General features: G+C 39.3%; 2 protein-coding genes across 3 annotated transcripts in view; one reads left to right on the plus strand and one right to left on the minus strand.

Annotated features, from left to right (window-relative positions):
• The window catches only part of gusb (glucuronidase, beta), a 42,376-nt gene extending 35,523 nt beyond the window's left edge, over window positions 1-6,853 (plus strand). The window contains exon 13 of one of the 2 annotated variants that reach the window (XM_063031432.1): window positions 6,701-6,853. In XM_063031432.1, the coding sequence (XP_062887502.1) occupies window positions 6,701-6,755 (55 nt within the window). In that variant the 3' untranslated portion in view covers window positions 6,756-6,853. The remainder of the gene's footprint in view (window positions 1-6,700) is intronic. The other variant, XM_063031430.1, reaches the window with a different exon arrangement.
• The window catches only part of vkorc1l1 (vitamin K epoxide reductase complex, subunit 1-like 1), a 56,379-nt gene that overhangs the window by 10,697 nt on the left and 21,366 nt on the right, over window positions 1-24,316 (minus strand). The window contains exon 2 of the mRNA XM_063031442.1: window positions 5,248-5,357. Within this exon, the coding sequence (XP_062887512.1) occupies window positions 5,248-5,357 (110 nt within the window). The remainder of the gene's footprint in view (window positions 1-5,247; window positions 5,358-24,316) is intronic.

A 24,316-nucleotide genomic window follows, 5' to 3' on the forward strand; every position in this document is an offset into this window, starting at 1 on the left:
ATTCTATTCTCTTACCACTGATTCTGTCTGACACAGTGAATATTTCCAGCATTTTCTAATTTGATAAGTTTATTGTTCAGCTACAAAATATTTTGGAATGTCTGGAAATAGTGAAAGTGTTATGTAAGTAGTCCGCTTTGAAACTTTAATCTGTTTTCTGGGTTTCTTTCCTGAGACTGCTGTCTCACCATCTTGAATATTAAACCTTCAAGTAATTTTGTGCATCTGGTTCTCTGTTTCTCTTAAAATTTATCATCTAAGCCTCCAAAAACTACCCTATTATGGTCATACCAAAGTAGCTATGGGCAATGTCCATCTTATAAAGATCAGGGATACTTGCAGGTTGCTTGATCTTACACTTCTAAAGTCCATACTGGTTTCTATTTTTCATAGGTCTGTCCCATGTTTGCTTCCACAAGTTGATTCAATTCATTTGCTCAATGGTAGATCTATAGTTGCTTGTCTGCTAGAATCATAACCTTAGAGCAATCATAAGGAGAGATCTATCAGAAATGTTCAATATTTCAAATAAGTAAGGAGAAACCACTCTTTTTGCAATAGAGTCAGTAACCAGAGGATACAATTTGAACAATAGAATCACAGGGCACACCATGAGGATCTGGAGTGCCTTCCGGAGAGGATATTAGAAACAGATGCTACAGCAAATCTCAATAGGGAACTGAATACATAAATGAAAGATTTACTGCACTATTGTACCACTGACCTTAAATAACTCTTTTAAAAGGACTGCACGTACATTAAGCAAATCATTTCTCATGAAGCATGGATCTATCAATATGCATCTCTTCCCTCAACTGTGTGACCAATTTTACTGTGATCTTATCACACAGAGACACACGTAGGAAAATATGTAATTGTTTTGTCAACCTATTTAAAATATCTTATTAGCCACAGAGGTACTGCAATCAACCCAGGTATCCAATGACAAAAGAGAAAAGAGCTAAGGTTCCCACTCCCGATCACTGTCTAGAAATATACAGTTGATTTTGTGGAGTGGGTATATTTGCCCATGCAGCTGTTCAAAGTCATTCACAAACTAGACATAAGTTTAAAAAGTCTGCTTGGACTCACAACCAAGCATGAATTAAGTTGAGTGAAAGAAAAAAAAATCAAAATGCACATGTTCACAAGGGACTCCTTTCTAAATTTCCATTTTTCAACCCCCCATCACAGCCATAATTTCCTTAACATACTTTAGACATTAATACACAGCTATCTTTATTAAAAAGTCAATTTTCAGCACTTAGAGTGTATACATATTTTTCTAGTGACTCATATTTGAATGTGCGTGCCTGATTAATATTAAGATAAGAAAGATTACCATGTTATGCTTGTCCAAAAGTTACAAGGACATCCATATAAATGTAGTTACATTTTAATGCCAGATCTATGAATATCCAGAACACAGAAATTGACCATTCAACCCTTTACATCTGTTTGGCCAGTCTCTTATCATAAGCATATTCCTGCATCCATGGATTCTCATAGTTTTCAAAAAGCTGAAAATCTTTGTCTGAAAAGCACTCAGTGAATGAGCCACCACAATCTTCGCTGGAGAACTTCAAAGACTCACAACCTTGAGATTTTACTTTCTTCCTAGTAGTAAATGGACAACAACTTATCTTGAAACTGAAATTGCTGCTGATCAGACTTGGTAGGGTAAACATCACTACTACATCAACCCTGTCAAATACTTAAAAAATTTTGTATGTTTTATTAGGATTAAATTTTTCTCTTCTAAACTCAAGAGCATAGACAAAGTCCACTTAATCTCTCATATGGCAAACCACCATTCCAGAAATCATTCCGAAGAACTTCCATTGCACTCATAAGTTATCTGTTCTTGGGTAGCAAAACCAGATTTCTATACAAGTTCAAGATGCAGTCTCACCAGGACTCGATAATATGATATTAATACTAATATTCAACATTATGTTGGCCTTTTATTGCTGGAGGATTTGGGAACAAGACATCTTCATTCTTGTACTTAAATTCTCCTATGATAAAAGGGCAATGCACCATTGAATATAATTGCTTGCTCTATCTTCATGTCAACTTTTGGATTAATACACAAGGTATCCAGGTCCCTCAGAGCCTTAATGCTTTTCATTTCTTTGCCACTTAAAATATACTCTTCTTGAAGTGATCTCATATTTTGTCACATTATTTTCTTTTTGTTGTGTCCTCACACAAACATTTGGGCAATCTATATCTCCTCCAAAACTTTCTCACCATCCACTATTATTCAGCTTGGTGTTATCAGAAAACTTGCAAACATATTATACTCGATCCTTTAACCAATCATTAACATGAATTATGAAGCTAGGTCTGTGGCAGCCAAATCATTTCTCTCCTAACTATAAATGACCTGCTTATTAAGCCAGAGAAAGCAGGATCTCCCAGTGGCCACACATTTTAATTCCACATCCCATTCCCATTCTGACATGTCTATCCACAGCCTCCTCTACTGTAAAGATGAAGCCACACTCAGGTTGGAGGAACAACACCTTATATTCCATCTGGGTAGCCTCCAACCTGATGGCATGAACATCAACTTCTCTAACTTCCGCTAAGGCCCCACCTCCCCCTCGTACCCCATCTGTTACTCATTTTTATGCACACATTCTTTCTCTCACTCTCCTTTTTCTCCCTCTGTCCCTCTGAATATACCTCTTGCCCATCCTCTGGGTCACCCCCCCCTCTTTGTCTTTCTTCCCGGACCTCCTGTCCCATGATCCTCTCGTATCCCCTTTTGCCTCATCACCTGTCCAGCTCTCGGCTCTATCCCTCCCCCTCCTGTCTTCTCCTATCATTTTGCATCTCCCCCTCCCCCTCCAGCTTTCAAATCCCTTACTCACTCTTCCTTCAGTTAGTCCTGACGAAGGGTCTCGGCCTGAAACGTCGACTGCGCCTCTTCCTATAGATGCTGCTTGGCCTGCTGCGTTCACCAGCAACTTTGATGTATGTTGCTTGAATGTCCAGCATCTGCAGAATTCCTGTTGTTTGCTTATTAAGAGCTTTTTTTTTTCCCCTCATTAGTCCAAGTTAGTGTATAACTGTCAATCCTATATACCCTACATTTTGTTTCATTATCTATATAGCACCTAATTGAAGGCTGCCTGGTAGTCTAAATATTTTACGTCCACTGATTCCCATTCTATGCAGCTCCATATATTGAAACAGTTTCCCTTTCATATATCTATGTTATGGCTGCCCAATGTGTTACAATTTTTTAAAACACTGAGCATTTACCCCAATGATATTAGGCAAAAGATCACCATTTTAATCTGTTCACCAACTTAATCTTTTTCTCTGATCTCATACTATCTTTAACTTTCCTTGTTAGTCATGGTTGGACCTCATTTCCTGTTTTTTTGTATACATAACACACTTATTAATTGTTAACCATTGCTTCTCTCCACTATTGCTTTTATGTATTTTCCTATTCTACCAACTCAGGCTTCATAACTTTGTTTGGATTTAAGACCTTGGTTTTAGGTAGAACTAAATTACTTCCAAACACAATATAAAATTGTACTGGAGTACCATCACAAGAAGCCATAAAATACTTAAAAACTCCATAAAAATAAGACATACCAATTTCACATTGGAGAAGATAATTTCCTTCTTGGAATCAAACAAGAGTAACTTAAAGCAAACAAGTTCCTATGAAGATTTGACATTTTTTATTCACCATATTGTCAAACTGAAACAGATGTTGTAATAGTGTACTGAGCTTTTCAAAATACACCTTTCTACTCAGTAATAACAAGATCACTGGTATATAAAAGGCCACAATTCCAAATTAGCCACTTTTCTCCACATTAAAGCATATGTGCTTTCAGGGTAACATTCCAAACAGATGCCATCCTAGTTAGATCAAGTATTTTATCATCACTAAGCAGGATTTACCCAGTTCATAGGTAATTAGTATTCGGATGATTTTACTGATGAAAGGGCATTGAGGTATCAACCCCACTTTAAGACCATTCCTTGAATTTAGTTTTGGTTTTATGGTACCAATGAAAAGAATTTGAATGCATGCAGCAGTAGCCAGATATGAAGGGGTTTGAATCTTTTCATATTATCTGTAGATTTGGTATACAGATAGCCAACAAGTGGCAGAGTAAACCTACAATGATCTTTCACTCCAGCCTTGAGGTGGTAAATACATTTGACAATCAGCAAAATGCTGCATCTAGAAAATAAATCATATTGCTGATGGCTTTTGGCAAGTGAAAATAGGAATACTCAGATTTTAAGAACTGGGCCTAATAAATGCCAACTTTATAAAGCACATAACCATATTTTAATTTTGTTTAATACCAGAAGCATAAGCAGTTTTTTTTTCCACATTTCTAATAATCCAGAGATCTGATTAATCTGAAATTAACATTTGGAATGAAGGATCAGAATCAGTAGGAAAGTATGGATATGTAACTGAAATGAATAGGCTTTCAGTCACTATAGAAACATTCTCAAATAGATTGAGGAATGTTAAAATTGTAATTTTATGCAGAACAAACCCTTTAACAAGTTAAGCATTAACTAAAGTTATATACATGGCTTAAAAATTACGTTGGTACAATTTTTATTTTTAATAATTTGAAAATTAACTCTTCAAAATGATTGCCATGATTTTTTTGGGTTAGAATCCAAAACTGTTGTGAAGAATCAAGAAAATAAGCACTTTATTAATGTGGGAATTCAAAACAAGAAAGCAGAACTCAACACAATCTACTTAAACCCTCCTTCACTGAAATAAACTTCAATTGATAGGCTTTTGAATGTGTTGTTTATTCCCCAATAAAATTACTTGATGAAACATCAATATTCTCCATTGATTTTGCAAGGTTCTATCAAAATATAATTTGGGGTGATTTATGGAAGGATATATTGGCATTCAAGACAGTTGAAAAGAGATTCACTAGACTCCCCAGTTGAGATGGTTGTTCTATCAAAGAACGCTAAATAAACTATTTCTTTATTTGGAGTTCAGTAGAAGACAGGTAATCTGACACAGAAGAGAAAATGTGGACAGGGACATATCAGTCACGATCACACTGAACAGCAGGACAATTGAGTCCTACTCCTGGTTCTTACCGCACTCAAAAAGGTTTTGTATGAATATTGTAAATGCTCCAGGGACATTACTTCAACAGTAAATAATTGAAGCTTAGATGGCCAGATGTGAATCGTATTATTTCAGATGTAAACTGTACTCACCCAACAACATTTGTAGCACATAGAAACTAAGTCCATATATACTGTTTGGTTGGTTCAAAGCACTCTCTGTTCCAAATATGATTCCGACTAGCCCAAATCCTCTTCCCCACCTGGAACAAACAACAATTAGGTAGGTGGCAATGCAAGAACATCTGTTAGTAACACATAACAGAAACATGATTGGTTTACACATCCACCATGGTAAAACTTTTTTTTACAAGAATAACATCAAGTCTATCAAAATACTAGTCAAAAAGCAATTTCAAAATTGGAAGTACTCATAGTTCAGAAAGTAGAATTAGTAAAAATTGGTAAAGATTGCCATGTACCATTATCCATAGATTTGTTTTCTATCTATATTTGTTTAAACGGTGTGCTCAGTATTGACGAGAAGTACAATTCTTTGTGTGTTACTAGTTTAGGCAGATTGTGTTTGTCTATTATTGTGACTTAGATAAAGATCAGACCATATTTTATGAGTAATTACTAATGCAGAAAACCAGGTAGTTGCAAAGTGTTCACAAACCTTTGCTTGCAACTGTACGAGGCATAGCTGGGAAGTTTGCAGATGAAACTACAATAGGTGGATCATAGACAGTGAAGAAGCTATTAGTAATTGCAGGGTGATCGTGGGTCGGAGATTAGCAGAGGGCTTTCAATTTTAATAAGCACCAAGTGTTGCATCTTAGGAATCAGACCAGCGAAGGACTCATACAGTGAATGGTCAGAGTATGGGCAGTGTTATGGAATACTGGGGGGGGGGGGGGCGGTAGCAACTAGGAGCACGGTTCACAATTTGGTGAAAATGGCATTACAGGCCACAGTGGTGAAGACAGCATTTGACGTGCTGACCTTTATCAGCTAGGGCATTGAATATGTAAGTTAGAATGTTATTGTTGCAGTTTCATAAGACATTGGTGAGTATGCACTTGGAGTACTTAGTAGAGTTTTGGTCTCCCTGTTACAGAAAAAATATCATTAAACTGGAAAGAATGGCGAGAATGTTTATGAGGATCCAGCCAGGATTGAGAGCCCGAGACAGAGGGAGAGGGTGGGCAGACTAGAACATGGAACACAGGAGTCTGAGAGGTGACTGTGGAGCTATGTAATATCATGAGGGGTATACACTCAGTGACCTCTTTATTAGGTACCTCTCGACTCAAAGTGGCCGCTGGGTGTGTGTTTGTGGTCTTCCGCTGCTGTAAATGTATCCACTTCAAGATTTGATGTGTTGTGTGTTCAGGTGCTCTTCTGCATACCACCAGGTTCAGGAAGAGCTATTACCCCTCAACCATCAAGCTCTTGAACCAAACAGGATAACTTTCCTCAACTTCATTTGCTCCATCATGAAATATTCCCACAACCTATGGTCTCACTTTCAAGAATTCTTGATCTCATTGTAGTTGATATCTATTGCTTAATATATTATTTCTTTCTTTTTGTATTTGCACAGATTGCTGTCTTCTGTACACTGGTTGATCATCCAAGTTGGTGCAGTCTTCCACTGATTCTATTATGGTTATTATTCTATTATCGACTTTGTAAGTGTACCCACAATAACATGAATCTTAGGGTTGTATACGTGACATATGATAATAAATTTACATTGAACTTTGCTGTTGTATTGCGTGGTTATTTGAGTTACTGTCAACTTGAACCAGTCTGGCCATTCTCTGACGTCTCTCATTAACAAGGTGTTTTCACCCACAGAACTGCTGTGCACTGGATATTTTTGGGGTTTTTTTGCACCATTTTCTGTAAACTCTAGAGGCTGCTGTGCGTGAAAATCCCAAGAGATCAGCAGTTTCTCAGACCACCCCATCTGGCACCAACAATTATTTAATTGTCAGTTACTTAGATCACATTTTTCCCCATTCTGATGCTTGGACTGAACAACAGCCAAACATCTTAACCATGTCTGCATGCTTTTATACATTGAGTTGCTACCACATGATTGGCTGATTACATATTTGCATTAACGAGGCACATCTAAAAAATTGGCCACTTAGTGTAAACAGAGTGAACACACATTTGACATCCCTCCCCCCCACCCCCAAGGATGGGGGACCACAAACTAGCTGGCCTAGGTACAGGTGAGAGATGAAAGATGGAAAAATAAGACCTGAGGGGCAACTTCTTCAGATAGGTAGTGGTGCTTTTATGAAATAAGCTGCCCAAGAAAGTGGTTGAAGATATAATAACAGCATTTATATAAAATATATAGATTAGTATGTGGATAGAAAATAATTAGAGAAATAATGGTCAAATACAGGCAAATGGAACTAGCTAGACAGGCAGCATCTTCAGCATGGGCAAGTTGGACTTGCTTCCAAGCTGCATTACCCATGACTTCCAAAAACAGATTCTGTGGATCATATCTTAGCCTCACCACCCACCTCAAAGCCTACAGAACTGAGTGCAAGCTAGATGTCACCGATACCCCAGAATGTCCCAAAGAGTTTAGTTCACTCCAATTATTTTTCTTAAATGTTACTATTGTTCTTCCTTCCTCTGACATACCTCTCATCACATTAACAGTTCTCATATAGTTTCCTCACATGTCACTTAAGTGCCATTTTCACGATGGATCAGTTGAAGGTATCTCATAATTTCTCAGCATGAACAGGGGTAGCAGTCTAAGATAGGAACAAAACTGAATGCAGTAAAATTGGTCTAAGGGTAATAAATCTAAAAATCATTTCCATTTCTGAGTGTCAGGAGCCCTAGGTGAAATATGTATAAAAACATGTTGGTCCATGGCCTCCTCTTGTGCCAAGATAAGGCCACCCTCAGGGTGAGAAGCAACACCTTGTATTCTGTCTGGGTAGTCTCCAAACCGACGGCATGAATATCTATTTCTTCTAACAGTAAACAAATTTCTTCTCTCTCCTCTATTTCCCACTCTGACCATTTACCTCTTCTCACCTGCCTATTACTTCCCCACTTCCCCCTGGGTCCCATCCTCCTTCCTTTTCTCCTATAGTCCACCATCCTCTCCTATCAGGTTTCTTCCTGTCCCGCCCTTGACCTTTCTTACCCACCAGGCTTCACCCATCACTTTCCAGTTAGTCTCCTGCCCCTCCCCCCACCTTTTTATTCTGGCATCTTCCCCCTTCTTTCTCAGTCCTGAAGCAGGGTCTCAGCTCGAAATGTCGACTATCTATTCATTTCCATAGATGCTGCCTGAACTGCTGGGTCTCTCCAGCATTTTGTGTGTAAACAAGGAGAAAGCATTTGCCCACTTTCCCTTTTTCTGTTCACTACTTGTTTATGTTCACTAGGCAAGGTGTTACTGAACCAAAAACCCATCACAGATTAGTTTCCAGCAATAATTGAAGATTTTTGTCTTTAAAAAAGTTTTCAACTTTTAAAACAAATGAGATGCAAAATTGCAAAAAAAAATCTTCAACGTCAAAACATTGTTTGGCAACAATTATCATTTACCACAATGCAATAAAAACTATACTCATACTTGGATACAAAGCTCAAACTGTCAAGTTGCCACATAAAGTGGACAAATACAGCCAAAAAAAAATCACCCTATTTCAGTCATCTCAGTGTCTAGCTTGTAACAAATCACTACCAGAGCACAGCTGGGTAAATTCAACAGCCAAGTGCCAGGTTTCCACATTTATACACTCCAAAAAATTGTCATCTTATTTACTCCAAAATAGTTTACTGATGTTCTCACCATTTTTCTTAAAGTACTACAAGAAATGCAGTAATGTCCAAATTTAGAAGCAGAGACTGGTGCAGTTGCAAGTAAAAGATGAAGAGTTTGTGTTTTCTTGTGTACTCCTAGATACTTATATTAATTTACTCAAAACTAAGCTAATTAACTGCACAGGAAAAGATTATGGAGAAAATATGGGCAAATGGAATCAGTATAAATGATACTTGGTCAGCATGGACACAGTCAGCCAAGGGGCCTGTTTCTGTTTCTTAACTGTGACACACCTCTGCTGTTTTCAAAAACTACTAAAGTACAAGTAATCAATTACACTGTCAACTTACACCATTGCTAAGAAATCATAACACACATGCCAAAAGAATCAATATTCATCCTCTGGGGGTTGGTTTCAGAATAGATTTTCTACGTGGTAGGTTACCAATTAAGTTCACATTAAGAATGGTATACTGAAGGGAAAAAAAAATGCTTATTTGTCTTCAGGGAGACAGTAAAGAAAGGACCATTGATCACCAAGAAGCAGCTAGATTAACTAAAAAAAAAAAGAGTACAAAGAAATTAGAAAACCCTGCCAAGCTAAATTCATGTATGATTAAGTTTGTTTCAGTTGACACAACCTGTTTCTGGTCGGGATATTGTGTATATACACAAGCTTCACACCAGCCATTGGAACTCAATTTAGATTGGAATTACAATGAAAGAAAGCTACTTTGTATGATGCTGTATTTCAGACAGACGGGATGTTTAATCAAGTTTTTGTCTGTTCAGGAAGATAATAAATGGCATTGTGAAAAGGGAGAGTATTCTCCCATTGTTTTGGCTATCGTTAACTGCCTCAAAAAAATTCAGAATGGTGTTCTGCTTAAGCATTTTGACCATAGATACCATCATGTTTGTCTTAGAATCAGTTGTGCCTCTTAAAAAATGTGACAACACATTAATTGACTACCAAGTTTTCCTTGTCTCCAAACATCACTGTTCCTGGATCCATGGGCGTTCATGGCATATCCTTGAAGGGGAAAAAAAACTGCAAAAAGTAGTGGACACAGCCCAGTGCATCACAGGTAAAGCCTTCACAACCATCGAGAACAGTTCCTGTTTACCATGTATACTTCGGACTTTAGATACAACACTGAGTCATGTCATCTGCAGAAATTCTCTGATGACTGCTATAGTTGGATTATACATATACGGGAGGACAGGAGGATGAATACAGCACTGTGGAGGAGGACTTTGTCAAACGGTGCAAGCTGAATCATCTGCAGCTCAACATCAGTGAAATAAAGGAGATGATGGTGGACTATAGGAAGAGTAAGCCTGCACTGCTCCCTGTTACTATTGATAGTGAGTACCTGGAGGTGCACCTGGATGACAGACTTGAGTGGAGCACCAATATAGAGGCTGTGTACAAAAAAGGCCAGAGTTGCCTCTTCTTCCTGAGGAGACTGAGGTCCTTTGGAGTGTGCAGGCTTCTCCTTCATATGTTCTACCAGTCTGTTGTCACCAGTATGGCAATAGCACTTACTGTAAATAGATAGATACTTTATTGATCTCAAAGGAAATTAGTGTCACAGTAGCTTTATAAGTGTATTATGGGTGATGCCAACAGGCTCAATAAGCTGATCACAAAGGCTGGCTCTGTTATAGGAGTCAAAATGGACACACTGGAGGCTGTGGCAGAACAGAAAATCCTGGCAATTCTGGACAATATTTCTCATCCTCTTAAATGCCACCTTGGCTGAACAGAGGAGCACTTTTAGTAATAGACTAAGACAACTGTGCTGCTCTAGAGAGTGCTACACAAGGTCATTCTTACCCTTGGCCATTAGGGCTCAATAATGAATCAACCTATAGCCGGGGATAGTGATGCCCCCTCCTGTTATTCTGTTCTTACTTCTAATCTTCGTACATCTGTGCACTTGTAATGCACTGTACACTGTAATTTCTTTTGGAATCAATGAAGTATCCATCTATTTACAGGAAGCACTATTGCAGAAAAACAGCATGCATCATCAAGGACCCTCAGCATCCAGACCATGCTTCCTTCTCACTGCTGCCATCAGAAAGAGGTACAGGAGCTTCAAGTCCCACATCATCAGGTTCAGGAAGTCTTGGATTTTCATTGATTCCACTGTGTTTCTTTCTATTTAAGACCGTAAGGCACAGGAGCAGAATCAGGCCACTTGGCCCTTTGAGTCTGCTCTGTCATTTCATCATGGCTGATCCATTTTCCCTCTCAGCCCCAAACTCCTGGCTTCTCCCTGTATCCCTTCATGCCGTGACTAATCAAGAATCTATCAACCTCTGCATTAAATATACATAAAGACTTGGCCTCCACAGCTGCTTGTGGCAACGAATTTCACAGATTCACCGGTCTCTGACCAAAGAAATTCCTCCTCATCTGCGTTCTAAAAGGGTGCCTCTCTACTCTGAGGCTGTCTCCTCTGGTCTCAAGACTCTCCCATCATAGGGAATATCCTCTTCACATCCACTCTATCATGGCCTTTCACCATTCCATTGATTTCAATGAGGTCACCCCTTATTCTTCTGAACTCCAGTGAATACAGGCCCAGAGCCATCAAATGCTCTTCATATGACAAGCCGCTTAAACCTGGAATCATTTTCGTGAACCTCCTTTGAACCCTCTCCAGTTTCAGCACATACTTTCTAAGCGGCCCAAAACTGCTCACAATTCTCCAAGTGAGGCCTCACCTGTGCTTTATAAAGCTCAATATTACATCCTACTTTTATATTCTCTTTTATATTATATTCTCTGAAATTAACCTTTAGGGAATCCTGCAGAAGCACTCCCAAGTCTATCCCTTTACGCCTCAGTTTTTTGTATTTTCCTTCCTTTTTAGAAAATAGTCAACCCTTTCATTTCTTCTACCAAAGTGCAGGTCCATATGCTTCCCAACACTGTATTCTATCCACCACTTCTTTCCCCATTTTCTTAATCTGTCTAAGTCCTTCTGCAGCCTCTCTACTCCCACAAAACTACTTGCCCTTTCATCTATCTTCGTACAGTCTGCAAACTTTGCAACAAAGCAATTAATTCTATCATCAAATCATTAACATATAACAAAAAGAATCAGCCCAACACAGACTCCCTGTGGAACACGACTAGTCACCAGCAGCCAACCAGAAAAGGTTCCCTTTATTCCCAATCTTTACCTCCTGCCAGTCAGCTACTGCTTTATCCATGCTAGAATCTTCCCTGTAATACCACGTGCTCGTAGCCTGTTAAGCAGCCTCATGTGTGGCGCCTTGTCAAAGGCCTTCTGAACATCCAAATATACATCAACCGATTCTCCTTTGTCTATCGTGCTTGTTATTTCTTTAAAGAATTCCAACAGATGTGTCAGGCAACATTTTCCATTGAGAAAACCATGCTGAATATGGCCTATTTTATCATGTGCCTCCAAGTACCCCGAAACCACATCCTTAACCATTGACTCCAACATCTTCCCAACCACTGAGGTGAGACTAAATGGCTTATAATTTCCTTTCTTCTGCCCCTCTCCCTTCTTGAAGAGTGAAGTGACATTTGCAATTTTGCAGTCTTCCAGAACCATTCCAAAACCTAGTGATTCTTGAAAGATCATTAATAATGCATCCACAATCTCTTCGACCACCTCTTTCGTACACCATCTGGTCCATGTGACTTACCTACCTTCAGCCCTTTCAGTCTCCCAAGAACCTTCTCCCTAGTAATGGTAACTTCACACACTTCATGATCCCTGACACCTGGAACTTCCACCATACTGCTATTGTCTTCTACAGTGAAGACTGTTGCAAAATACTTACTCAGTTTGTCCACCATTTCCTTGTCCCCCATTACTACCGCTTCAGCATCGTTTTCCAGCTGTCCAATATCCACTCTCACCTCTCTTTCACACTTAATGTAACTGGAGAAACTGTCGGTATCCTCTTTAATATTATTGGCTAGCTTACTTTCATATTTCATCTTTACCTTCTTAATGACCTTTTTAGTTGCCTTCTGTTGGTTTTGAAAGATTTCCAATCCTCTAAATTCCCACTAATTTTTGTTCCATTCTATGTCCTCTCTTTGGCTTTTATGTTGGCTTTGACTTCTCTTGTTAGTCAGGTTGTGTCATCTTGCCTTTAGAATACCTCTTCCTCTTTGGGATATATATATATATATATATATATATATATATTCTGTGCTTCTGAATTGCTTCCAGAAATTCCAGCCATTGCTGCTCTGCCATCATCCCAGCCAGTGTTCTTTTCCAATCAATGCTGGCCAACCTCAACAGACAAGAGGTGCAGGAGTAGGCCATTCGGCCCTTCGAGCCAGCACCACCATTCACTGTGATCATGGCTGATCATCCACAATCAGTATCCAGTTCCTGCCTTATTCCCATAACCTTTCATTCCGCTATCTTTAAGAGCTCTATCCATCTCTTTCTTGAAAGCATCCAGAGACTTGGCCTCCACAGCCTTCTGGGGCAGAGCATTCCATATATTCACCACTCTCTGGGTGAAAAAGTTTTTCCTCAGCTCCGTTCTAAATGGCCTACCCCCTATTCTTAAACTGTGGCCTCTGGTTCTGGACTCACCCATCAGCGGGAACATGCTTCCTGCCTCCAGCATGTCCAATCTCTTAATAATCTTATATGTTTCAATAAGATCCCCTCTCAGCCTTCTAAATTCCAGAGTATACAAGCCCAGTCGCTCCAATCTTTCAACATATGACAGTCCCGCCATCCCGGGAATTAACCTTGTGAACCTACGCTGCACTCCCTCAATAGCAAGAATGTCCTTCCTCAAATTTGGAGACCAAAACTGCACACAGTACTCCAGGTGTGGTCTCACCAGGGCCCTGTACAGCTGCAGAAGGACCTGTTTGCTCTTATACTCAATTCCCCTTGTTATGAAGGCCAGCATGCCATTAGCTTTCTTCACTGCCTGCTGTACTTGCATGCTTGCTTTCAGTGACTGATGTACAAGAACACCGAGATCTCGTTGTACTTCCCCTTTTCCTAACTTGACTCCATTTAGATAATAATCTGCCTTCCTGTTTTTACCACCAAAGTGGATAACCTCACATTTATCCACATTAAACTGCATCTGCCCACTCACCCAGCCTGTCCAAGTCACCCTGCATTCTCATAACATCCTCCTCACATTTCACACTGCCACCCAGCTTTGTGTCATCGGCAAATTTGCTAATGTTACTTTTAATTCCCTCATCTAAATCATTAATATATATTGTAAACAGCTGCGGTCCCAGCACTGAACCCTGCGGTACCCCACTGGTCACCGCCTGCCATTCCGAAAGGGACCCGTTAATCGCTACTCTTTGTTTTCTGTCAGCCAGCCAATTTTCAATCCATGTCAGTACTCTGCCCCCAATACCATGTGCCCTAATTTTGCCCACTAATCTCCTATGTAGGACTTTATCAAAGGCTTTCTGAAAGTCCAGGTACACTACATCCACTGGCTGTCCCTTGTCCATTTTCATAGTTACATCCTCAAAAAATTCCAGAAGATTAGGCAAGCACGATTTCCCCTTCGTAAATCCATGCTGACTCAGACCGATCCTGTTACTGCTATCCAGATGTGTCGTAATGTCATCTTTTATAATTGACTCCAGCATCTTTCCCACCACCGACATCAGGCTAACCGGTCTATAATGCCCTGTTTTCTCTCTTCCTCCCTTCTTGAAGGGGGATCTCATGCATCTGTAATTCCCTTTACTCCAATGTAATACTGATACATCTGACTTTAACTTTTCCTTCTCAAAATTCAGGGTGAATTCGATCATATTATGATCACTTGTCCCTAAAGGTTATTTTATCTCAAGCTCTCTAATCAATTTTGGTTCACTGTACAACACCCAATCCAGAATATCTGATCCGCTAGCAGGCTCATCCACAAGTTGCTCTAAAAAGCCATCTTGCAGGCATTGTAGAAATTCCCCTCTTAGAATCCAGAACCAACCTGATTTTCCCAATCTACTTGCTTATTGAAATCCCCCATGACTATTGTAATAGTACCCTTTCAGCATGCATTTTCCATCTCCCGTTGTAATTTGTAGAACATACCCTTACTACTGTTTAGGGGTCTGATACTGGCACCAGGGAGGCAACATACCACAGGGCCCACAGAATCTCATCACCCTTCCTCTGACTATGGAATCTCCATTTACTGTGAATGCCCACAAGAAAATTAATCTCAGAATAGTATATGGTGATATAAATGTACTTTGATAATAAATTTACTTTGAAATTACCTGACAGATCTGCCATGGGGATTACCAAAGCCTTGTTAAAAACCATGTAAACTGTATCAACCATGTTATTGTAATTCACCATCCGAAATATTCAAATCAAGTAAGACAAGTTTTATATGTTTACAAACCAATGCAGGGCATCCTTGACATTCCTAAGCTTTTCTGATGGACTATTAATAATGTCTATGAGAATTTTGTTAGTGGCATCATCACAAATGCTTGTTGACTTTAGTTTACTAATCTCTTATCTCATTATTCTCTGCAGGTTTTATTTCAAAACATTTTTCACATCAGTAAATTAGCCTAGTACTGCTTGCAAAGATTAATATTAATATGACTGTTTTTCAGTCACATTCTGGAGTAAGTTTTAAGGACCTTCCAAGAATAATGACAACAACATGACAGATATTTTTCAATTCTTGAATTCTTTCAGCCTATGAACATTAGAAAATTAGACGGACATATATAGTTGCAAGAAAGTTTGTGAATCCTTTAGAATTACTTGTTTTTCTGCATTAATTACTCACAAAATGTGGTCTGACCTTCATCCAGGTTACAATGATAGACAAACACAATCTGCCTAAACTAATAACACACACAATTGCACTTCTTCTTGTCAATACTGAGTACACTATTTAAACAATCACAGTCAAGGTTCAAAAAAACATGAGCCTCTGGTGTAATGCCTTCTACAAAAGCTATTTGGAGTCAGGTGTTTGAATGAATGAGATGAGATTGGAGCTGTGGGTTACAGAGGTGCCCTGCCCTATAAAAATTCATACAAAGTTAGGTTACTGACAGAGCCTGCTCTTCAAGACAGATCTGTTTTTGTGCATCATGTTTCATCAAAACAACTTTCAGAGGACCTTAGAAGAAAATTGTGGAGATGCATGAAGCTAGAAAAGGCTACAAAAGCATTTGTAAAGACTTCAGTGTTCATCACTCCACAGTAAGAGAAATTGTCTACAAATGGAGGAAGTTCAGTTCTATTGGTACTCTCCCTATGAGTGGGTGCTCTGCGAAGATCACAGCAAGAGCAAGTGTGCAATGCTGAAGGACGTGACAAAGAACCCAAGGGTAACAGCAAAAGATCTGCAGAAATCTTTAGAACTTGCTAAAGTCTCTGTTTACATGTTCTCTATAAGAAAAACACTGAACAAGAATGGTGCTCATGGAAGGACATCACGGAGGAAACCACTGCTCTCCAAAAAAAAAAGCATTGTTGCATATCTCAAGTTGGCAAAAGACCACCATGCTCTGGGACAATGCTCTGTGGACAGATGAGACAAAAGTTGAACTTTTTGGCAGAAATCCACACTACTATGTAAAGGGCACTGCACTCCAACACCAAAACCTCATCCCAACTATGAAGCGTGGTGGAAGGAGCATCATGATTTGGGGCTGTTTTGCAGCCTCAGGGCCTGGACAACTTGCAATCATTAAGGGAACAATGAATTCAAAATTGTATCAAGACATTTTACAGGAGAATGTCAGGGTAGCGGTCTGTCACCTGAAGCTTAATACAGATTGGATGATGCAACAAGACAATGAAACGAAACACAAGAGTAAATTTGTTGATGAACTGAAACGGTTTTGTACGGAGGAATAGTCTAAAATTCCTCCTTGCCATTCTGCAAGTCTGATCAGCAGCTCCAGGAAGTCCTTGGTGGAGGTTATTTAAATACAAGGGTTCACACACTTTTTCAGCCTGGACTGTGAATGATTCAACAGTGCGTTCAATAAAGACATGAAAAGTACAATTGTTTGTGTGTTATTGGTTCAGGCAGATTGTGTTTGTCCGTTACTGTTACTTAGATGAAGGTCAGATCACATTTCATAAGCAATTAATGCAGAAAACCAGGTAACTGCAAAGGGTTTACAAACTTTCTCTTGCAACTGTATTTATGTAATACATCAGCTTCCAAAATTTTATAGGAGACCTGGGAACAGATCCAAGAGGAAATTGTGAACTCAAACTTTAAATGATAAACACAGAAAAGGAATTTCGATAGTTCTACTACCTTCCAAACATTTTCTTTGTAACCATCAAGTCATTTATCATGTTTTCAACCATATCAGTATTCATCTCCTCTAAGTGGCTTCACTTTAGTAATGGCCAAAGTACATACAGGTTTTCCCCGCTATCCAAAGGTAGAGCGTTCCTATGAAATGGCTCGTAAGCCGGAATGTCGTAAAGTGAATAAGCAACTACCAATTATTAATATGGGAAAAATTTTTGAGCGTTCCAAGACCCAAAAAATAACCTACCAAATCATACCAAATAACACATAAAACCTAAAATAACAGTAACATATAGTAAAAGCAGGAATAATATGATAAATACACAGCCTATATAAAGTAGAAATACTTTTCTGCAGCACTGTCTCGTGCAGCGAAAATCTCGCGGAAGTGCTTTCAGCAGAAACACTCTCTCCAGTAACCTTTAAGCTATGAAGCTGCCAAATCATACCAAATAACACATAAAAATAGACAGCCTATATAAAGTAGAAATAATGTATGTACAGTGTAGTTTCACTTACCAGAATCTGGAAGACTCCAATAAATTCCAGTTTCATCATAGTTAAACACTTGCTTATACGAATAACCACCTGACGCAATCGGCAATCACCTCTGATCTGGACTGACGTTTACGTGCCAGGCGGCACCTAATTAATTAGCTTGTTTATTTCGGCTTTTTTCTTAAAGATGTGCTGGGTGCGTTCCGACTACCGCTACACCACTGCATTCTTCACGGCCACGTATCGGTCCATGGCCTGGAGGCTGGGGACCACTGCTTAAACTATGAAGCTGCTCTCACCTCAGAAACCGATCAAACCACCCATGACTAGCTTTAAATTCCACTTTCGCAACACTTTCATCACAATCGTCCAGTGCTTTCTGTTTCAGCTTATTAAAAAGACTGACTGATTTCTCCTTAAGTATAAGAAAACTTAATGGAATACCACACGTTGTACACCCATCAATCCACTCAAGCAATAGACTTTCCATTTTATCCATTATTGGACGCCGACTAAGAGAGACCATTTTGCTACAAGCAGAACCAACAGTAACATCGGCAGCTTTCAAAATTCTTTCTCTCTGTGTATAAATAGTGCGAATGGTGGACGCAGGCAAGTTCAATGCACGGAAAATGTCCTTACTTCGTTCACCACGACCAAAATGCTTAATTATGTCTAGTTTTATGCTAAGTGTAACACCCTTACGAGCTCTTTTAGGCTTTCCCAATACCTTAGAACTCACCTTGCTAACGGATGCACAAAATAAATCGAGATAAAGCATGTGTTTAAGCAATGGCGGCTAGGATGTAATTCCAGGGGAGGAGCTTGGCTGCTCGGGGCACACGCTGCCTTTTTTCGTAACAGTGAAAACAGGTAATTAATGTAGGTCTTTCGTAACAGCGAGGTGTCGTAAAGTGAACGTTCAGAAAACAGGGGCCACCTGTATTAAATTTTCACCATTTTTTATAACCTGATAATCCCCTTTTCTTAGGGGTCCTACCTTAGGGGCCCATTTATTGCATTTTCATTTATGAATGGCTTCCATTTATAACAAGTTGAGTTTATTGGCCTATGCACAAGTACATCTAAGCAAATGTCCAATGAAAAATTAACTAACTTTACCTCTCAGTCGAAACTATTTTTTCATTGGGTTGAAATGGTAATAATATTTGTCCTTGAGAAATGTGTCCTTGAACATGTTTAATGTAACAAAACTATCAACAGTGCAAGCTAATAATGGGCCACAGCATAGAAAACAGATCTGGTACTTTTGTGAAAGGGGGCAATCAAAATGTCTGAACTTGACAGGCATCTCCTTTATCAAACAGAATGAAGGAAAGTTTGTGAAATTAAGAGCAAAAACTCTCAGAAGTGCCATATAGGAAAAAAGAATTCAGTATCATTCAGATCTGGAAACAAGGAACATTTTAAGAACATTTTAGGTTTAATTTTAAAATTTTGAACCACAAATAAAATTTGAATGAATAGGATACTACTTTTGTAGCAATTAACACACAAACAACTGATTAACAATAACTACCATTTTTCATATCCTGATTATGGAAAAATTAAGTTTGTGGTGAATTTTGTTCATCTCTGCTCCAGAGGTAAAACAAGTTAGTGACTTCAATGGTGAGCTAGATAAGATAGTGTTTTTGCAAAGCTAATAGCCGAGGGAACAATACTGACAGTGACACTTTTAAAAATTTTAAACTTGCATCATGCTTGTAATTGCTGAAGCATTTGTGCATTAGAGCAGTAGGTGCTCTGGACTCAGCATTATCTGGACAGGAAAAGTTGAGTCATAATCTTTATTGTTTTCACTGGCTTTTTAAAAAATTCTTAACTGTTACATGTTTGTTTCTTTTAAGTAATACATTTCTGAACATTGACAATCCCTTAAAAATAATCCTAGCACCAATTTCTCCTTATCTCATCTAATTCACTCCTAGTCCAAAAGCATGTCATTTAATCTATCTCTATAGAATTTGTATAATTTTGCAGGTGGAAGCCCAGCCTCAAAAGTTTTGTCCACCCTTGCTGAAAGAAAGCAATTTTGAATGCAATTTAAAAACAAAATAGACTTCTTGAAGAATTTTTAAAAATGTTTCAAACCCATTTGTTTTTTGTGATCAGTCTTAAGGGGGAGCACCCTTAACGTAGGACACCGAAAAGCACCCATCCATTTACTACATTAACCAATTCTCAGTCAATGCTACTGTAAAACTCATGACTCTTAAATTTGTGTAATAATCTGCAAGATATTTTAACTAGTGCTCTTTTGGAAATATTAATACACGATTATTCACTGGTTTCTTTATCCACCTTGAAATAAGAAGAAAATCTTTTGGAATTTTGTAAGTTTTACCAACTGTCAAATCAAATTATTTATTTGTCCAGTTAGCACCCTTCTAGCATTTTCCCTACTGAAGGTTTTGCCAATAGGCCTGTAGCATTGTACTTTCGTGAATCACACACAAACTTCTGGATGAATTGACGTCAGGCAGCAGCCATGGAGTGGAATAAACAGTCGACCTGTCAGGCTGAGACCCTGCACCATGACTGGAAAGGAAAGGGGAAAGAAGCCAGAGTAAGAAGGTGGGGGTGGGGAAGGAGTACAGATTGGCAAGTGAAGTTTGTAGGAAATCGGTGGAAAAGGTAAAGGGCCGAAGAACAAGCTAGATAGGAGTGGAGTGGACCATGGGAGAAAGGGAAGGAGGAGGGGCACCAGAGGGAGGTAATGGTCAGTTGAGGAGAAGAGAAGGTGTAAGAGGGGAGCCAGAATAGGATGGGGGGGGGTAAATTGCCAGAAGTTAGAGAAATTGATGTTAAGACCATTATGGCTTGGTTCTTGATCATGTGTAAAATTAACTATACGTACTGGTCTCAAACCTATTGAGGTGCAACCCATTTGACCTGAACAGGTCCCACCTCCCCCACTGCAAGCCCCACTGCCTCAGGAAACTAAAATCTCTCTTCTACATCATTGTTCCAGCCATACTCAAATGGAACTATTCTAACATTCAGGGAAAAAAAATAATGAATCAGGAATTACTTCACATAGGTTATGCAGGAAAGAAAATAAATTAAAAGACTGAAAATACTAAAGATTCTATCCCCGCATTTGACAGAGGTAGGTAAAGAAATGGGCTCGAACCATTACCTCTCTTGATTGAGGAAATATCCGCTCAAAAAAATGCAAATGTGACTCCATTTATGACAGAAAGCCAGGAAAGTATTAACTTATTAGCCTTCATCTTTTTTTGTATTTTTTTCGAGAAGATAATTATGAACAGAATAATTGAGAACTTGAAGAAATATGAGCTGGTTAGAAAGCCAATGTTCAAAGTAAATTTATTACCAAAGTACATTTATATCACATAATGCTATCTTGAGATTCATTTACTTGTAGGCATTCACAATAAATACAAAGAAACACAATAGAATCACTGAAAACACAAACAAATATGGACAACCAATGTGCCAAGATAACACAAACAGTGAAAATACAAAGAAAGGGCAACAAAGAGTAATAATACTAAGAAAAAAAAGCAATAAATACTGAGAACATGGGTTGGAGAGTCCTTAAAAGTGAGTCCATAGGTTGTGGAATTAGTTCAGAGTTGGAGTTAGTGTAGTTAACCACTCTGGTTCAAGAACCTGATGGTCAAGAGGCAATAACTATTCCTGAACCTGGTGCTGTGGGTCCAGAGGCTCCTATTCCTCCTCCGTGATGGCAGCTGTGAGAAAGAGCATGGCCTGGATGGTAGGGATCCTTGATGATGGATGCTGCCTTCCTATGACAGTGCTTCTTATAAATGTGCTTAGTGGTGGGAGGAATTTACCTGTGATAGATTAGGCTGTATTCACTACTTTCTGTAGGCTTTTCCATTCAAGGGCATTAGTGTTTCCATACCAAACCATGATGGAACGAGACAATATACTCATTATCACACACCTATGGAAGTTCAAGGTTTTAGATGACATGCCAAATGTTTGCAGACTTCTAAGAAAGTAAAGGCACTGCTGTACTTTCTTTGTAATGGCACTTATGTGCTGGACCCAGGCCAGATCCTCTGAAATGATAATACCAAGGAATTTAAAGTTGCTGACCCTGTCCACCTCTGATCTCCTGCTGAGGACTGGCTCATTGACCTCTGGTTTTCTCCTTCTGAAATCAATAATCAGCTCCTTGGTCTTGCTGACATTGAGCAAGAGGCTGTTGTTATGGCACCACTCACCCAGATTTTCAATCTCTCTCCGATACACTGATTCTTCACCACCTTTGATTTAATCAAGGACAGTGGTGTCATCAGCAAATTTAAATATGGTATTGGAGCTGTGCTTAGCCTGACAGTCAGAAATATATAGTGAGTAGAGGCAGCTAAGCATACAGCCTAGTGGTGCACCTATGCTGATGGAGATTGTGGAGATGTTGCTAATCCGAACTGTCTGGGGTCTGCAAGTGAGGAAACAGAGAACCTAGTGGCACAATAAGGTATTGAGGCCTAGGTCTTGGAGTTTATTGATTAGTTTTGAGGGGATAATAGTATTGAGTGCCAAGCTGTATTCAATGAAGAGCATCCTGATGAATGCATATTCGCTGTCCAGATGTTCCAGGGCTGAGTGAAGAGCCAATGAAATGGCTCCCACTTTCAAATCTCTTACTATCTCTTCTTTCAGTTAGTCCTGACGAAGGGCCTCGGCCCGAAACGTGGACTGTACCTCTTCCTATAGATGCTGCCTGGCCTGCTGCATTCACCAGCGACTGTCATGTGTGTTGCTTGAAATTCCAGCATCTGCAGATTTCCTTGTGCTTGAGCCAATGAAATGGTATCTGTTTTTGACCTGTTGTGACTGTCGGTAAATTGGAGCCAAGCTGCTCCTCAAGCAGGAGTTGATATTCATCACAGTGAATACAAGTGCTCCTTGATGAGACTGTCACTGAGGCAGGTTACCACGTTCTTCTTGAGCACTGGTATAATTGAAGCCTGCTTGAAGCCGCTGCACACCTCAAGACAGCTAAAGCAAAACATTAAAGAGGTAAACACTCCAGCCAGTAAAATAACACATACTCGTCCAGGTACCCTATCCGGGCCAGACGCTCTCTGTGGGTTCATCCTCCTGAAGGATGCTCTCGGGTCGGCCTCAGGAACTGAAATCACAGGATTGTCATAGGCTGTGGGAGTTTGTGAAGTTATTTTGTAAATCAGAACTAGCATAAAAGGCAAAGACTTCATCTGGAAACAGAATCTTGTGGTCACGTATGTCACTTGGTTTTACTGCGTAGTAAGTGATAAAATTCAAGCCATGCTACAGCTGTTGAGCATCCTTCTGTGATTACAGTTTGGTCCAGAATTGCCACTTCACATGTAAGATGGCTTTCTGGAGGATGTACCTGGACCTCTTGTGTTTAATCATTCGCCAGACATGAATGCTACTTATCTGGCCCTCAGCAGATCTTTGTTCATCCAGGGCTTCTGGCTGGAGTAGAATCTGAATGACTTTTTGGGAATACACTCATCTAGGACTGTCATTATAAAGTCTGTAACAACATTTATCCAAATCCTCTGATGAGTGTGATTTTTAAAAGGATAGGGCAGATTTGAAAACCTAACTGAATCTTGTTGAATTAACTGAAGTAATAGTTAAAGGAATGTTTTTTGGGTACAGTTTAGATCGCCTTCAATATGTTCCAGAAAACATTATTGAAGGCCATCTAAGCGGGCGGCACGGTGGCGTAGTGGTTGGCACGACCTGGGTTCAATTCTCACCATTGCCTGTAAGAGTTTATACATTCTCCCAATGACCATGTGGGTTTCCTCTGGGTACTCCAGTTTCCTCCCACAGTCCAAAGATGTACCAGTTGATAGGTTAGTTGGTAATTGTAAATCGTCCCATGATTAGGCTAGGATTAAATCGGGAGACTGCTGAGCAGTGTGGCTCGAAGGACTGGACGGGCTTATTCCGCCCTGTATCTCAATCAGTATGTAAGTAAAACCAAGTGTTATCTAAAATTACAGTAAATTAGTTATTGACTTGTTAGCAGGTTTAAACATTAACATAGTAGGGATAATGGTTATGAATTAGAAAGAAGCAACTTGTTGCATTCCACAAAGGCCTTTGGTGGTCCCTCAGTTTTTCACTATGGTTTATAACTTGGATAAGATGAACTTTGATATGGTGTCAAAGGCAGGGAATGATCTCACTAAGTAATGAAACAACACAATGGGCCTAAAAGCTTGCTCCTATTGTCAATGAAACAGTTCACACTCAGAGGAAGAAGAGTGCACTTCAATAACTTGCTATAAAAGTTCTAGTTTGCATCAATACACTTATCCAAACTGTAATGAGATATATGATCCACTTTAATAATTTTAACTTTTTGGTAAATGTAGCTTCATACAGATTGAAGAAAGCTCTCAGGATACTTGTTATGTTGCCATTACATTTTTAATAAGTCTAGAGGCTAGACTGTCCCCACAGGGCTGGTGATGCTGGAGGCTATTGTCACATATAATATTGTAAGCAGTTTATCATAATGGAAGCAGCAAAAGAACAGGCTACTGTACCATCTCATCAACCAACAAGACTACAAGATAC

The sequence above is a fragment of the Mobula hypostoma genome, chromosome 23 (genome assembly GCF_963921235.1).
Source record: "Mobula hypostoma chromosome 23, sMobHyp1.1, whole genome shotgun sequence".
Lineage (NCBI taxonomy): Eukaryota > Metazoa > Chordata > Chondrichthyes > Myliobatiformes > Myliobatidae > Mobula > Mobula hypostoma.